The following is a 17764-nucleotide window of genomic DNA, read 5'->3' as shown; positions in this document are numbered from 1 at the left end:
ATATATAAGAGAGATAGAGAGAAAAATATAGAAACAATTCACAGCTATGGTTAAGTAGTTATTGTAAAACCCCTCCCCTTTCCTTCATCAAAATTTGAACAATGCTGGGGTGTAATTACTGATTTTCCAAAATTTGCACAAAAGCTTAAACCAGTGTGTCTTTAAAAAATAAAAACACAAAAAAATCCAAATACAAACTAATCAATGGCTGTTTTTTTTTACTGTAAGAGCGACAGTCAAATATGAATTATCATCATGCAAATTGATGCAAGTAATCACTGCAGATTCATCAAGAAGGTACATTTTAATCAATGCTATTTTTTAATTGAGAAATTGAATCTAATTGAGCAATCAGTAAGTAATGCAGTAGCACTATGCTTGGACCAGAGACTGCTCTGACATTTTGTCTGTGCTTTGGAACAAAACCCAAAATATCCCTTGTCCTGGCCAAGTGCTGTATTTCTGCATACATAACCAGGTACAAACACGGCACTAACAGCACTGCATACACAGTGCGGTGACGAACTAAAGAAGACCTTAAAAAGTGACAATGACAAAGCACAGGAGCTGCCTTAACTAACAGTGGGAATCATAAAGGCAGGGAAGAATAATGGACTGGAACACAACGGGTCCTCAACAGGACACTGTGGGAAAAAGCAAGGAATACATAGAAATGTCAGACCCCTGCATCAGGGCTCTATACTGTTTCAGTTCTGAAAGGTTTTACTTTACAATGATCTACTTTTTCTACAAACACTTCTTACATTATAGCAACCATAGTAAGGGAACATATTCTATTTTTTATAATATGTTATTATATTATGAAAATATATTTTATTTTTGGAAGGAGCCAAAAACCCTTCGCTCAGGATTAGAGAAGGAGGCTTGGAACCAAAAGGTTGCTAGTTCAATCCCCTGGACCAGCAGGATAGGATTGGAAGGGCTTGAGTGAAGGGACTTTAATGGCCAAGGTTCCTTTGGGCAAAGAACCTAACCCCCAATTGCTGTGGTTGATGGGATAAATGTGGAAGGTAAATTGTGTTGTACCACTTCGGCAATTGCAGTTTGGCTTTGTTTAGTTTTGTTACCTTTATTTATTTTTTTGTTTCCTTTCCTTTCCAATTTAAGTTGTTTTCACCCTATAGAACATCCTATGTTGTCTTTTTTGGGCCGCTTGATTTAAATATATGCAAACTTTCCACATGAATAAAATACATTACACAGTCAGTGCTATGTAAATTAATACATGTGCCTTTCTACATAACACATTTTATTAATGTAAAAGTAATGTATACAGTGCATGGAATGAAAGCGTGTGTCACAGTGTGACATACCTGCGCAGGTAGGTCTTCCACAGCTCAGTGGGCTTCTCTGGAACAGGCCTCTTTATCAGCCTGCTGAGATACTGGGCTGCCTCAGAGTTCTCTCCCACCTGGCCCCCTTCCAGATCCGACTTCAGGTTCAGAGCACTGAAGAAGCCCGGGTTCACGTGCGTCATCTGCACACACAGCAAACAAGTCGTCACACACAGACGCACACACACACACGTACACACGTGCGCACCTCTCGCACTCAGCCGCTCAGTGCTGCCTCACAGTTTACAAACACAATCAGCCCCCACTTGAGCACACGCCAAGTGTCCTTTGTGTGCGTCTGGGTGCGCTTTATGTGAAGCACTGGGTCGGAACAGGAGCCCTAAAGACAGACCCAGGCCCGGGAGTTTGGGGGCTGCTGGAGGACGTTTACACAGAATCAGCCCCCCACCAGAGGAGCTCACAGGCTGCTTGCTGCCAAAGCCCATGAATGTGCTTTAGCTACAGTAGAAGCCCAGGGCACAGTTACATTCAGACAGAGAGTGTGTGCACAAGAGAGAACAAGCGCGAGAGAGTGCGTGTGAGAGAGAGAGAGCAAGAGCGAGAGAGAGAGTGCGTGTGAGAGAGAGAGCAAGAGCGAGAGAGAGAGAGAGAGAGAGAGAGAGAAAGAGCTGAGCAGTGCTGAGCCCTGAGGAAAAACAGAGTCTGATCCCTCTTTAAATCATCAAGGTAATGGAACTCGCACTCGGCAGCATTTGTATTAGTCAGGAAAAGATGTATGATTAAAACAATGTCCATTTTAATCTCCACAAAAACACACAACATTTAAATATTCGCCCCTTAACGTTTAGTCTTTTTAAAAAATGAGGGTGACAGTCGCTCTTTTTTCTCCCCGCTGACTTTTTAATCAAATAATTTACAAACTCCATAAATAAAGATAGAGCGGATGGAAGAGAAAAAGCAGAAAGGAGGAGGAGGAGGCAGGGGAAAAAAATGTGTGCAGAGTTCAAAACAGCTCATCAAAAAACAAACATCTCTATATATCTGGCATGGCACCCAGCTCTTGCTTCATTATATTAATTTGTGAGCGGTGGGCTGAAATTACACTGTATGAAAAATGGCTGGAAAATTTAAATGATACAAACTCATCTTATTAGCGGTGAAACATTAAAAAACAAACAGCTCCCTCTGCGTGCTGCTAATTTGTCTTGGGATGAAAAGCTCTTGATGGATGGATCTTACCTTATTCATAAGTGAGGATAAAAGAGATGTATTTGCCGGTGCAGGGTGTCCGTTTGATTCATTACTGCAACAAGCAAAATGAACAATGTTTAGCCAAGATTTGCATGAGAAGGGTAAATATTTTTATTTATTTCAGACTGCGTTAATATGCAGTGCAGTACAATGCAACGCAATGTAGAGACTGGGGGGAAACGCACCACATAAATACAGAAAGACAGAAAAAACTTAGCTGTGCTGCTTTTAATCAAATAACTATCTTTATTTAAAGAACAGTGTGTGTCAACTGTTTTTATTTGAACCTTTCCAATGAATAACCATATATTTTTTGTTGCATAGAAAACATTAATATGTATTAATGTTGTAATGCTTTATTCAGACTTATATTTCTTCATGGATGAAGGCACTTTGAATAAAATGTAATAGTAAAGAAAATAGCTGATTTCTCCCAAAAGGGTGAATATATGGTTATTCACTGAAGTGGCTCAACTGTCGTGCATTATATAAAGCAAATTTTATTTATTATATAAGGAAATCTTTACAGTTGTGACAGATCTCCTCAAATGGACAGTGTGTAAATCTCCTCCTTGACCACTTTGCAGACCCACCTTGTGAAAAGGGGGGTGGGGTGGGGAGGGGTGTTGGGGGAGTAGGGGATTTAACAAGAGCACTCACACTAATTAACACAATACGGTATTATTCCTGAGATAAATCACAGCACAGCATAGCACAGCAGCCTGGGCGGGTCTGGGTGACGAGTGTGTGGTAGTGTGGTGGAGGTGAGGTGGTGGTGTTGGGAGTGTCTTTGGGGATGAGGGGGGGGGGGGGGGGGGTGATGAGGGCTCTATAGCTTAGGGGATGTACCTGTGGTCTTTCTTGCTCAGGTCAAGGCTATGCTCTTGCATGGACTCATGGGAGGCCCCGGAGGCGCCGTCCATTGGCTCCTGCTTTACTTGGACTGGATTAAACCGGCCTGCCTGCCCATTTCCTGAGGAGAGAGAGAGAAAGAGAGACAACAGAGTTATTGTTGGTCAGCATTATTACCCTGTGATGAGATCCAATCTGACTTGTGTCCGGACTGAGGAGAGGACTGGGAGTGATAATTATTGCAGAATTATGTCAAGCCGTCAAGGCGTTTAAACGGTGATTGAGAGGCGGGAGGAATGAGGGAAAAAGACTCCTTTTTCAGCGGCCCTTGTCACAATCCATTTGAGGGCCTGCCTCTTAACTGGTCATTACGGCACACGCTAATGCTGAGGGAAAGTGGCAGGTTCAGACGGACCCTCCCCCCGCCTCCCTCTCATCGCCACTTGTCCTTGTTGGCCTGACAACGGACGGCACTCTGCGCCACTGAGCATGCCCGAAAGGAACATCTGCTCCGGCTGTCATATTGGAGGTGACAGCCAATCAGATCAGTTCAAATAGCGCGACCTCTCGATCGGTTCTTCAATGTAGGTACGCGGCGGATGTGCTGAGCCAAGGCAAGACAGAAGGGGAGGACGGAGGAGTTAAAAAAAAAGAGAGAAATGATAAAGAAGGGGTAAAAAATGCTGACAAGTGTGCGCTTCCTGGCTTTTCCCCCAATCCCCAAGTGGTTGAAATATTAATTTGTCCTCAGGCTATACAGAGAAAGCTGGGCCTTTGCTAGCCAGTAAGTGGTGTTTTATTAAAAAAAAGAAGGAAGAATAAAAGCGAAGGCCCTGCCGTAACCTCTGCAGCAGTGCTGAGTGCATCAGCAGTGATTGGTTTCATGAGGGGCTCGCTGTACACCGAGCCAGGCCTGCTGAGGAATAGTGACAGGCAAGGACACGTCACCACTGTCTGCCCTTGGCCCTCAGCACTGTGAAGGTTGAGACGAGTGTGTACGGAGAAGAAACCCCTACAACACAATGCTGCGGGAGATGGACACACATCAGCACACATACACACACACACACACACACACACACACTTGCATATATGCATGCTGGTGCTGTCATAACAAAACCTTGTGACTTTTATGTTTACCAGAATAGTAAAAACTAAATTTTTATGTATTTTAAAATGAACTAAAATTAACTGCAGAAAAAATTATATAGTTTGAGGTATAATGTTCACACATTGTAAAGAGCAGTTCAGGACCACAGAATGTAGCCTATTTTTTTTAGGATTATTGCTAAAAACACTAATCTAAGCATTGTTAAGGGAATGGTGAAGCAGGCCTTAATATGCATGCTTGTAGCTAAAATGAGGCAGCTGAGATATACCTTCCAATATTTAACTCCAATTTGTACACCTAATTTTGAAGAAAAAAAAAATCTGTTTATCCGCAGTCCTCCTAATACACAATGGAAAAAAAATGTTTGCGACAGATCTCAATATTACACGTTTCTAAATTATGGTCTTTCAGAATGTTAATAACTTTAATTTAATATATTTTGGATAGTGAAGCTCAGACGTAAAATAACTTTTGTTTTTAAAGTAAAATGGTGAGTAAAATGAATGTTTATCTGTACTGTGAAACATCATCCTATCAGTTTTGCAGAATTTGACTTTTGTCAACTGACCACAAATTGTTTACAAAAAGTAAAGGGCAGATGTGACGATAAAAACGGGGGCATGGAAATGTAATTACAAGGTGTTCTTATGATGGCAATGGTGTGCTCACGTCACTGTTACAAATAGGGGAAAAGGCAAAACATGATTCATTCAGTGCAACTGCTGAAGCCACGCCTAACACCACCACAGCTTCATTCGCTTCATTCATCCACTGTGTGGCTACTGCCGCTGAATCCCCATTTAACTAATGATTAACAGCGCTTAGACCTCCCCGTCCACCAGCCACCCCGTAAAAAAGCTAGCTAGCCGTCCTTTCAACCAGTCGAACTCCCAGCATGCTCTCTGATCAGCCTCTACTACACTAAGCACAGCGCACATCAAACCAGAGCCAGTGCACTGCCTCTCCTTTGGGCTGCCTCTGGGAATGAATTGCCTGAAGTTAAAAAAGGACAGTTAAATAATGACCATGCGAGAGGGAAGTCATTAAATCCTTTATCAGCCTCGCAGTCTCCATGACAAACTCACTGATAATCTTACAGAGAGAGAGAGGGAGAGAGAGAGAGAGGTGGGGTGGTGGAGGGGAAGCTGCGGAGGGAGCCGTCTGATCTCAAAGCAGCATTTTTCTGGAAATTATCCAAGAATAATGTTCTAGCGTGTAATTACTCCTGCTAAGTTACCAAGCTTGTGAAAGATCATTTGTACTGTATGTCTAATTAGCGAACCCTTTAGATTCCAGGATCTGGAGAAACACTCGAGGGTAAGCTGGTGTGAAACACTGATAAAACAGCGGACGCTCAACTACGAGGCGATGATGACACCTGAATGTATTAGTAAATTAGTCCTGCGACGAGACACAGGCTCCAACAAAACCAACCACGTTTGATGATTGTGACTGACGGTGTGTGGCTTGAATTGTCAGAAATCTCTGGCAGAAATCACATCCACATTCAATGAAGAGGCCCCATATGCATATGTTGCAACTCAGTGGAGTGTTTCTTAGCTTTCATGGGATGTGAAAAATGTCATGGGACTTTTTCACATTAATGTTTAATGTACATGTCAGTGTATATCTTTATACACTTTATAGAATTGTTTATATATCATTAAAAACACTGGTGACAAGGAGCTTGAAAGACACTGCCCCCACCATGTTTAACAGATGATGTGGTGTGCTTTGCATCCTGAACAGTTGTTTTTTTCCTTCTTTATAATGAAAATAAAAACAAATCTTAGTTTGTGTTGGTGTCCAGAACAGTTACAATAAAATTAGCCACTGTTACTTTGTAAATACATATAAAACTGACTGTACATTACTCTGAAACAAAATATACAAACACACTGCATTGCGTTATCAAGTAATTACTAAGTAATACACTGAGTAATACACTGGACATTTATAACCCCTGTTTCAAACCTAACCTTTGTCTAATTTGCAAACCCCTTAGATATTAAAATCTGGTGAGAAACACTGATAAAATAGCAAACGCTCAACCAAACAATGATGACACCTGAATGTATTAGTACGTTACTCGTCACCACAGAGTCCTGTGGAGAGAGACAGGCTCCAACCAAACCGACCGTGTTTGCTTGTGCAACAACTGTCAACTAAAAAAAAGAGAGAGAGAGACAGAGAGATAGAGTTAGAGAGAGAGAAAAAAAGAAACTGCCAAAAAAATAGCCGCAGTAAACATTGTTCACTTCTTTCTAACGCTGAGCCCTGACCACATCCTCTTCATATTTTACACAAATGTCCTGTTCACACGCCGTTTCTGAGCAAATGCGTAAAATTAGCAACGACACGTTATGATCTGCACTCTCAACTCTGCCTGGTGCGGGATTTTTTTTCTCTTCTCTCAAAGGTACCTAAATTAAACACAAGACGCTCTCACTATGAGCTGGTGAGCTGCTTCATGTTGAAGTGTGAAGTTATGAGACACACACACACACACACATACACACACACGCACACACACACTCTTTCACTCTCTCTCCAGTGAAGGGAAGTCGCACCATCTGTGGCTCCCCGCCCCCCTGTCCCAACACAAGGACCCTCATCCCACCCCCATAAAGTCGCGTGTGTGCCCCCTCTCTCCCTCTCCTGTTTCGTGGTGTGTGTGAAAGTCTGTGTGGGGTGGGGGGCTTTGGAACCTGTCTCTCTCTCTCTCTGAGGGCCACAGCTTTGCCCCCAGCTCCATAGCTCCATACCTGTAAAGGCCCCAGAGGTGGGGCCTGTGACAGGGTACACGCCCTGCAGCAGCTGCCCCGGCTCTCTCAGGACCCCATCCTGTTCCCCATTTCTATCCCCTTTTCCACAACACACAGACAGAGACACGGCCCACCTGCTCAGAGGCTTGCCGCTGTGCATGACAAAAGTCATGGGATAGTTGTATGTAGGTTGATGATGTAGTTTTACCTCAGGGGACAGATTGGGAAAGCCTGTACCTGTGGTCTTTAGATTTCATGGGACATGATGGCAAGAGTAGATTTGTTCCTGTTCCTTGACTTTTGGCATGACAGTGCCAATATCTCTACACACATTAGAATTAACAACAGTGACAACAGTTTCATTGGCAGGCATGGCCATGCCACTATACTACCTGCACCATGTTTAACATATGGTGTGGTATGCTTTTCTTCATAAACCATGCCGGTCCTTCTTTATACTCAATTAATCTTGGGTTCTCTGTTTAAAGAATATTGTTCCAAAGCAGGGCAGCCTTTAAGGCATGTCTAATCTGACCTTGACTGTAGACTTTTAAGCTTTTTAATAAAAGCTGAAAATCTAGATCTCAAACAACCACACATTGATTGCATAATTTCCAATCCATTTACCTGGTGTACAGCAAAATTACAATAAAATGAGTCACTGTTCAAATACTTATGGAACCGACTGTACATGTATCTGTACCAGAACTGGTTTCATATGAACACACCTTATCTCAGATAGTTTGCACTGTTTTATCATGTCATTACTGAGCAATATACTGTATATTAATAACCCTGGCTCCATACTTTTGAATGGTAGTCTATGTTAAATGGAGACAGAGAGTCTAGGCAAAAAAAATACACCAACTCCATAAACGCACACGCAAATATAGCAGAAAACACACACACACACGCACACCTCTCTAGAGCGCTGAGTCATTTCTGCTTCAACAATTTCTGTTATTTTTCTCCCTCTATATCAGTCTGCATAAAAAATGCTTTATACCTTCAATTTCTCAACTTAATTTTATTCAGGCTCCATTTGGTCGGAACGAGTGCATGCTCAGATAAGAGGCTGATGATGAGGAAGCATGTAGAACACAGACTCTGGGAACCTCCTGAGAATGCTATTAGAGGCGGCTTTACAGGGGCCGCTCGCTACCACTACAGCACTTATCTGCTAATGGATTGTGGGTATCGAGGCAATGATCACTGCAATAAAGGGTCTAGGGCAGCAAACCAGCCCCTCAATATTTGCCCTAATCCTGAAATCAGAGATTTGTGTACTGTCTGTGGACCAAATGAGCCGATGGCCCATGAGTGCCCTTTTACTGTCAGACGGAGAGAGGGAGGGAATGAGAAAGGGAGGGAGGGAAAAGGAAGTGATTGTTGTAAAAGAGCAAAAAGGAAAAATGGGATATGACGGTTTATTAGTCATTTCATTGATATCATAGACACCACTGCTACAATTGTTCAAATTATGTTATGTTACAAGTGTTATAAAGTATATACTGTATAAAGACATTCCAAAAGTCAAAGGACAGGAACTAGTAAAGTAGTATATCTATTTGTCTGTTAATCGACAATTTTACCTAGACACCACCAGCCCCAATCATTACCACCATCTGTCTCCTGTGGGTGGTTATGCTTTTGATGATATATTACTGGTTTACATGTGGCACTGTTAGTCAAGGAGTATTAAATGACTACACAACTTCAGAAATGGAATGTCCTATCCAACTGGTACTTAATATCAGTTCTAGCTAAAACTCACTTAACAATTCACCTAACTTTGCCATGAGCACATTGGGCAGTGTCGAGATACTCAGAAGGTATTACCACAACTTATGCAGGTGTGGCCAATCCCAAGCTGTTCCCTATAGTAAAATTTTATCATCAAGTTGCATACTGCTCTCACATTACATTTGTCATGTTAGTATATTGTTGATAATGGTACACTACTTTTTGATGCACAACTGTGTGTTTCAGTGCACTAACCTGCATCTGGATTGCTGGCAGGATTGAGGGCAGCAGCAGCCAGCCTGGCCATCATTGGGGATATCAGGCCCTTGCTGGCAGAGATCTTCTCCATGATGGAAGAGGCAGCGTAGGAGGTGGGTGTGGAGGCGGAGGGCACCTCCCCTGATGCACTGGAGCTGGGGGCCAGGGAGTCCCGGGGTGTGGAATGGGCTCCAGAGCTGGCTGCAGAGATCATGCTGGCGGCGGTGGGTGGGAGCTGCAGCGGCAGCCTGGGAAGAAGCGGGAAGAAAGGGTTGGAAGCTCCGCCCAGTGCACTGCTGGCCATGGCCAGGGCCATCGGCATGTTGCTGGGCAGGGCCTGGGACAGCAGGGTGGACATGCGGCTGGCCGGGAGCAGGGCTGTGGTGGGCTTGACGCTGAGGCTGCTGGTGGCCACTGCAGTTGTGGGTGTGGCCATCAGGTGGGGCATAGCAGAGGAGGGCTGCTGCTGAGTGGTGGGCGAGGCGCTCAGGCTGGAGTTCTTGCTGCTGATGGTGGAGAAGTCCACCAGGTCATCGTTGCTGGACTCCTCCTGCTCCTCTTTGGGCAGCAGGAAGGAGGAGGAGAGGCCCAGCACGCCGGACGAGCGGATGTGGCGGCGTTCGTGCTTGCGCTTGTGCGAGGTCATCTGGCTGGTGGAGGTAAAGGTGAAGCCGCAGCCCTGGCGAATGCAGTGGAAGTGGTTGGTGGCCTTACTGTAGACGCAGCCCTCATACTTGCACTCCTCGTACTTGTAGAACTTCTTGAAGCCGTCCTTGGCGTACGCGTCATCCTTGATGTGATAGCTCTTGTGCTTCTCGATGTCGCACTTGTTCTTGAAGGTGAAGGTGCACCCAGGGCGCCTGAAAAAAAAGAAGAATACATATCAGTTAATTTACATTTTTTTATTAATTGGGAAAAGAGCTGGACGATAAATTGTGTAGTAATTGATAGTGTGCTACTGGTTTATGAAACACTGATATTACTGAAGGTAGCAATATGTTAATATGCAAATCAGCTTTTAAACCAATATATAAATATGGCCAGAATCCCACCATTTCCCACCCAGGAAAACAATGGCCAATTGTGCTTCTTTAAGCTTTTGATGCTGATGGCCAATTTTAATTGTGTCATATCATTGACTCATCAGTGGATCATAACCAATATTATGTCAAAAACAATTCCAGAAATATATGCTCAGCAACGGTATTTTCCTCACCTGCAGTGGAAGTGTGTTGTCTTCTGCCCGTAGAACTGACAGCTCACAGTGCCGCAGTCCTCGGTTGCACGAAACCTCTGGAAGCCATCGTTGATCAGCTGTGCGTTCTTCTTATGGAAGTTCTCATGAGTCATTACATCAGATGTGCTGGTGTACACCTTGTTGCAGCCCACCTGATGGAAATGGGAGAGAGAGAAAAAAAAGGTACTTTCACTAGAAGTGGAGCAGAGGCGGACGACACAACGCAGTAAACATTGTGGGTTTCAGAAGGTTGCAGAAGAGGAAAATGAGTACTCTGAGAACTGTATGTTGGTGGTTGGATTTCTCTACTCTGCAGGGGCACTGGAAACAACACCTCTGATACAACAGGAAAAAAAGATGCTTGGTGATGAACCAAGCGATGTGGGGCGCCAAGAAAGTTCTGACCTAAAAAAAAAAGATCTACTTGAAAGATTTCTCAAGATCTAAGGTTTGCTGAAACGAAGAAGTGCTCCCTAAACATGAAAACCAAGTTTTCACACCTGAGCAAGGAGGCAAATGAGGTGACAGTGCAATTTTCAGGTTGCACTGACAACCAGTGTGATGCAAATTTAGTTAAAGAGTGCAGTTTGCGTCCAAAGAAATCCAAATTTCAAAAGAGTTGCAAAAACATAGTGAGACATATCACAAAACATGATGGAGTCTGTAGTTTTTACTGATATTGGTGCAGCTAAATTATTCCAGAGGTATGTACAACAGTAACAGGGTGGTGATGGTGCAGGGCAATAAGGGCAACAAGTTCAAAAAGGTCATATCGTCAGGTCACTGTCATGTGACTGAACCCACAGACTACAGACTGACTAAGTGAGTGAATGCATACCTAGAAGAAAAGCCTATATCTGCTCGGTGCACGCAGATGCAACCGAGTGTTTTGGGGCCAAGTCTGGTGCAAACAGCTGCACAACACCAAAACAGCACTAAACTTGCATTGTGTAAGACCGACCTTAATAACTAAGCCAATGCAACTGCAACACAGCAACATAGCGGGCTGTGTGTGGTTAGAACCTTCTTCCATTTAAGGCTTTCCACACATTTACAACTGTGTAGTAGAAGACGACCACTGTCTCTGCCTTGCTTTAACCTGCAGAACAAATCTAAGAGTTGGGGGGTTGGGGCGAGGTGGGGGTGTAGAGCTAGGCACAGAGTCTGTCACTTTCTTTAGTCTGAACGGTTCTGTTACTCAGCAGCAGCACTCAGGAGCCCTTCGGGCAGCAGGGAAACACAGACTAATGTTTGAATTAAAACCAGCAATTGTATATCATCCCTGGCACTTTTCAGCTGTGCAAACAGGGTAACTTTACCATATTGAGTCAAACAATGAAAAAAATGCCACTCTGTTTTTTTCCCCTGTAAATCAGGAGAACGGGTGCCAACATCTGCTGGTTCTCAGAGCTGTTAAAACAAGAGCTGAAATGTCTAATAACAATTACGCCGTTAGGGGGGTTTAAAAAGAATATATCTTAAGCCATCTGCCCCTGGACGCCGCTCCCCACGGTGAGAAAGCACTCGGCCCGGTGACACCTTGAAAATAAGCAGATGTAAAAAATTAAACAAATCTGGTGGGATATAATCTTCGACTCTCCGCTTGGTACTAAAAGATGAAAAATGTTGAGTTTATATAAACAACTAACTGAATTTTATCCATGCCAATTAAGGAGCGAGAGAGAGCGCGAGAGGAGTGCAGGGCTGCCTCTCCTGCGTCCTTTTAATTTGTCTTTTATTTACTTTATGACACCTTTTGTCAAACGAATGAAAACTGCTCTTAAATGGTAATTCGGGCCTAATGGAAAAAGTGGAAGAACTGCAACTTCCTTTTATAGACCTAGGTGAGCCACAGAATCCTGAAGAGCATCTCCGTTTGCCTCGCTGCTCCTCTGCTTATGGCTGGCTTTAAATCTGACTGGCATGGATGGGCTGGTTTGAACCTTGAGGTTTTTGTGTGCAACTATATTCCATGACTAAATCTGCATGCCATCTGATACAGCAGCTATTGTGTCCCTGGTTAGCCATGAAATCCTGCTATACAGCGGCACTCTTTTACACTCTTTGAAAATGGACACTACACATTTCATATTTTTATAGAGCCTGATACAATCTGAGTATGTTTAAAAATGTAGGGTTAGGCCTACAATAACAGCTCTGCATTTGATGTACACCATATACAGACAAAATTACAAAAAGACAATTTCTTGTTAATTTTTTTTCTTCTAACATTATGGGTAATAAACAAATCAATAGTGTTAAAACAAAGAACAAATGCCTCCAAACATGACTCCAAACCACAGACTCTCCTCAGTGACTCGAATCACACTGGCTCCCTCCCGTGCTTTCAAACACATTAACTCTCCCCAGTGTCTCAAAATTCATTGGTTTCTTCCAAAAAGTACTAAAAAAAAGTTTGACCTGAAGTCTTGAATGAATGTTGCATGTTTGCCACCCCAACACATCCCCAGTTTCCCTGCTCCACAGTCAGTGCTCAGTGCTTGGCATTAGGCATGGTGGCATTAGTGAGGGCGGTATTAGGCATGGTGCCAATAGGTTCATGTTTATCTGTTCCAGAGAGTTCAATCCTATTGGAAATACGTCTCTACAGGGATTGGATTTGCTCATCTGTGTCAGCAATGGGTGCTATTTAAAGTTGCTGAATGCTATTTGTTTTCATTAGAAGGTGTCCACAAACATTTGAACACACAGCTCTGGAAAAAATAAGAGACCACTTAAAAATTATGATTTTTTTTTATTTGAAAACTGGAATATAATAAAGAAGAAGATGGATGATCACAAGCCATCACACAAGCTGAACTTGAATATGAACTTGTTTTCTTTGCATTATCTGAGGTCTAAAAGCTCTGCACCTTTATTGCTATTACAGACATTTCTCATTTTCTGCAAATAAAAGCTCTAAATGACAATTTTTTTATTTGGAATTTGGGAGAAATGTTATCAGTAGTTTATTAAATGATTTAAATTAAATTAAAACAACAATGTACCTTTTACATTTACCTATAAATAGCAAAATCAGAGAAACTGATTTAGAAACTTAAGTGGTCTCTTAATTTTCCCCAGAGCTGTATTATGGTGTATCTAATAATAATCACTTTCCAATACCTCCCCTCTACCTGCTGTATGTGTAGCATGTGGTTGGTGACCACAGACATCATGTTGCTTCACAGCACCTGAAGCGTTTGATTTCCTGCTCACAGGTAGACGTGTGTTAGAGTGAAGGTGCTTGTGTACAGTAGCGCGGGTGTTTACCTGCATGCAGTGGTAGTGGGTGCTCTTGCCGTTGAGGTGGCAGCCGTGGTAATAGACGCTGCAGTCATCCAGTGGACTGAAGCGCATGAAGCCATGCTGCAGGGAGTTGTCCCTCTTCTTGTGCATGTTGTAGTGCCTTATGACATCCTGTTTACTCGTGAATCTCTGTCAACAGAGCGGCAACATACAGCGACAGGTTACTGAGGAGCAGTGGCAGCGGTAGAGGTGGTGATATGTGTGAGTGAGTGAGCGTGTTTGTGTGTGTGGGGGTGGGTGTATTGTAGACTGTAAGAAATTAGCAACATGTTATTTTATCAATCAGGCAACAGCTGCACAGCACGAGAGCCAACTGGCAGCAAATGGGGGTGGTGGTGTGAGTGTGTGTGTGTGTGGGGGGGTTATGTGTCAGTGCAGGAGGTCCCATATTGGGATATCTGGCATTTGACCTCATACTAACAATGATTAGGGTAATATTATTAATAATAGTGTGAATTAAATAATAATAATAAAAAAATATATATATATATATGTGTGTGTTTCCTCACACTTTTAGCACACCTACAAACCCGAGAAGCACACTGACTCTCCCCAGTGACTCCTAACACACTGACTCTCCCCAGGGCCTACAAACACAACTAGCACAACTAAAAAAATGACAAACGCACTGACTATACCTAGTGCCTCCAAAACACATTGACTCACCACAGTGCCTCTAAGAGATGCTGCTTCTCCACACACTGACTCTCCCCAGTGCTTTTAAATACACACTGACTCTCCCCAGTGCTTTTAAATACACACTGACTCTCCCCAGTGCCTCAAAATACACACGGACTCTACCCAGTGCCGCTAAATACACACTAACTCTCCTCAGAGCCTCTACTGATACACTGATTCTCCCTAGTGTCAATTGTGCTCTAAGTCTCAGCCTGCCTCCATACTCCCATCCGAGTTCCCAGACTTGTACCTTTATTACTTTTTCTGTTTTTTAATTAAGACGGATCACTTGACATGCATGATCACAGTTCCGATGTTCTCGGCTTCTGAAAAATGATGTTCCGTGCAGATGGTTTCTCAAACGTGCGCAGGGAAAAAGAGACAACAAACAAATAAACAAGCAAGCCAACCAAAAATGTTTCCCTTTTCAATTCCCCGGCTGAGATATGATTCCGTTTTTAATTAAAGTATTAAAGCGTGATTTTCGTGCGGGGTTTAGGCTGTAATAAAAAGGAAACGCGCTAAAATTCCCTCCTCAAAATGAAAAACCTCCTACACTGCACAGCGGTGAGGGGAGAAAAAAACAAAAGGATGTGGGGGGAAAAAGCTGACTCCAGAGAGAAGCAGCGCAACCAAATCTGCAGTAATTGGGCTTAAGCTGATGTTACAGGAACTGTAACAAGAGACGCTGAAATCAATGAGCCCGTTCTGACTTAAATCCATAATTTCTACACAAATGTGCAACAGGAGACCAAAAAAATATGACAGAAACATCTAAAAGGCACGAGCTAATTGAGTATATGTCAAGCTTATCTTACATGCAGGGAAAGAAATATACACGTCTCAATTGAGACATTGTGTCATATCCTCTTTCCTATTTCGGCGAGGAGAACGGTATAAAAACAGCTTCCTCGGCTTAGCGCTCGACAAAGACAGCGGAGAACGTTTGAGAGTGGCAGGTACTTGAGGTACATCAAGTAACGCGATAAGTTGCCGTTTAGGCGTGGCTAGGCTACGTGACCGTGAGGAGAACAGCGGTAAACAGAGTGAGGTAGAGATTGCGGATTGAGTCGGAGTGGTCATAAGGAGTTGTGAGGACCTGCTACATTTATTTTAGGATTCCCACTACCGTGTGGGATGAGCACAAGGCCATGAAAGGAGAAGCAGGGCTGGTGTCACGGCGGAGGCTGGCAGCAGTGGGATAATATTCCACCACTGTGTCATGTAACATTTCATGAGTTATCACTTCCAAAAGCCTGCTCATCTGAGCCTCACCTTTCTACAAGGCTGGGAACATCTACGCCAGCATCTGGGAGCCGAGCTTGTGTGTCGCTGAGTCAATAAGAGCTTTGGGGGATAGCCTGATCAAATCGTCCTAATAATGAGTGCCTTCCAAATGCGATTCTGTGCCAAAAAGGTAGTCGAAGGAATTGTTCTGTGCGCAGAGCCTGAAGCGAGTCACTAAGCTGAATAAGCATGCGTTTCATGCAACAGCTGCCTTGCCTACTTACAAGATTTAGTCATGTTTGTACTGAAAAATGTAATCAGTTGATTAGAAGTGAAGAGGGAGATTACAACCGGCGAGATCTTCACAGACTGGAGGAGCACTGAGCAGCTTTTGGTTGCATAAGGATTTTTGACGTCTTCAACAAATCTGCCTGCATTTGCCTGCTCTTTTCCACCATATGTGCGGGAAGCTTCGTGGCAGCCGCAGCATCCTGATCTGCTTAATACTGATTTCGCTGCACGGGACATGACAACTCTCGGGACATGGATCAGATTAATAATATGAAAGGGGATTAGCAGTGGTCCCAGAGTAATAGCAGATGCCCTCAAGAAAAAAAGATAGCCCTACAGGAACCGTCTTTCTGAGATATTTACTATAAGAAAAAACAGACGCGCACTTAAAGCAAAAGTCCATAGGTTTTGAAGATTTGGGGTGACCTGGGGGGATTTAGTGACCTCTCTGATGAGAATGTGTAATTGTACTGAGAATGCAGAAGAGTTTTTTTTTTTTTTTTGCAGGTTTACTGCAGGTTAATGTAAATGTATTATGTTTTTTTTTATATTGTGAATTTTACATCCTACCAGACAACTCTGTTTTTAAATAAATAAATTAGGTGTTGCAGGGATGATTGTGAACACTAATACAATTAAGTAGACGATTTTGTCCTCTTCCAATTTAACAATACTACTGCTTTTATTTTAAGTAAAAAAAACAGGGACTGCTGCTTTAAATGAACTCAAACGTCATTCAGCAAAGTATTCAGAACCACAATCAGTACACTTGGATTTAACCCATTAAGAGATCGCCTCGCTTCAGTCGTAACCTACTGTAAAGCAACATCGCAGTCAAATCACCTCCGCCCACTGTTTTATTGTCCACTCTTCAGCAGGCAGTAGGTGAGCGACGAAAAAAAGAGCCGTGACACTTCCTATCCCGAAGAAGAGTTCCTGAGTTATGGACTCGTCCTCCCATCAGCCGAGTCTCCAGAAAGCACTTTGCTTGTTTTCTCCGACGCCTTTTTAAGCCATGAGGGACGGCTGTTTGGAGGCGCTCAACCATGGCTGTTAGACTACGACATTATTCGGGGCAGCATTATCTCATTTATCAAGCTGTCGGGCCGAGGAGAGGGCTGAGGAGCTGTTGAATCAAAGTGTGCCTCTATTACTAACTACAAATTTGAAGCAATTCATACAAGCTAACTGGTACAAAGAGAAACACCATGCTAACATGATGCCAACTACTTTTCATTAATGGTTAGCCGTTTCATGGTCATATGCTTTATGTTTGAATGTTGGTGGACACCACTTTTAATTAATGTGTTTACCTATTTTAGGATGCACCCATTGCTAACACAGATGTTCAAAGCACACACACCATATAGAGGACTCTCTAGAGCAGATAAACATGAACCTATTGGTACCATGCCTAATGCCAATCTTGGGCTAAAGAGGGGTATATAAAGCTCCCCATCCTTACAGTATGGAGCAGTGGAACTGTGGAACTGTGTTCTCTGGATTGATGTTGCTCTATTCAATAACTTTGTTAGAGTTGAGTTAGGGAGTTGGTGATGATGTAGAGTGGGGAACACTGACCAGTGTGCTCATGGCAAGGTGTAAATTATTGGAGTTTGAGTGAAGTCTTATAGTGAGTGCCAGATGGATGGAACAATACATTTGTATTGTCTCATCTAACCTTATTTCTGAAGTGCTGGTATTTAACCTTCTGTGCTAACAGACA

The 17764-nt window shown here is 43.1% G+C and overlaps 1 protein-coding gene across 5 annotated transcripts in view; it reads right to left on the bottom strand.

Moving 5' to 3' along the window:
- casz1 (castor zinc finger 1) overlaps positions 1-17764 on the bottom strand; it is a 102482-nt gene that overhangs the window by 12919 nt on the left and 71799 nt on the right. For 4 of the 5 annotated variants that reach the window (XM_007246784.4, XM_007246785.3, XM_007246783.3 and 1 more), the window contains 6 exons: positions 13807-13971; positions 10513-10685; positions 9294-10156; positions 3417-3540; positions 2556-2619; positions 1335-1498 (listed from right to left, as the gene is read on the bottom strand). In XM_007246784.4, the coding sequence (XP_007246846.3) occupies positions 1335-1498; positions 2556-2619; positions 3417-3540; positions 9294-10156; positions 10513-10685; positions 13807-13971 (1553 nt within the window). The remainder of the gene's footprint in view (positions 1-1334; positions 1499-2555; positions 2620-3416; positions 3541-9293; positions 10157-10512; positions 10686-13806; positions 13972-17764) is intronic. The other variant, XM_007246786.3, reaches the window with a different exon arrangement.

Source organism: Astyanax mexicanus, chromosome 13, assembly GCF_023375975.1.
Source record: "Astyanax mexicanus isolate ESR-SI-001 chromosome 13, AstMex3_surface, whole genome shotgun sequence".
In the NCBI taxonomy this organism is placed as follows: Eukaryota; Metazoa; Chordata; class Actinopteri; order Characiformes; family Acestrorhamphidae; genus Astyanax; species Astyanax mexicanus.
The sequence above is the reverse complement of the archived record's forward strand: the minus strand, read 5'-3'. Positions and strand labels throughout refer to the sequence as shown.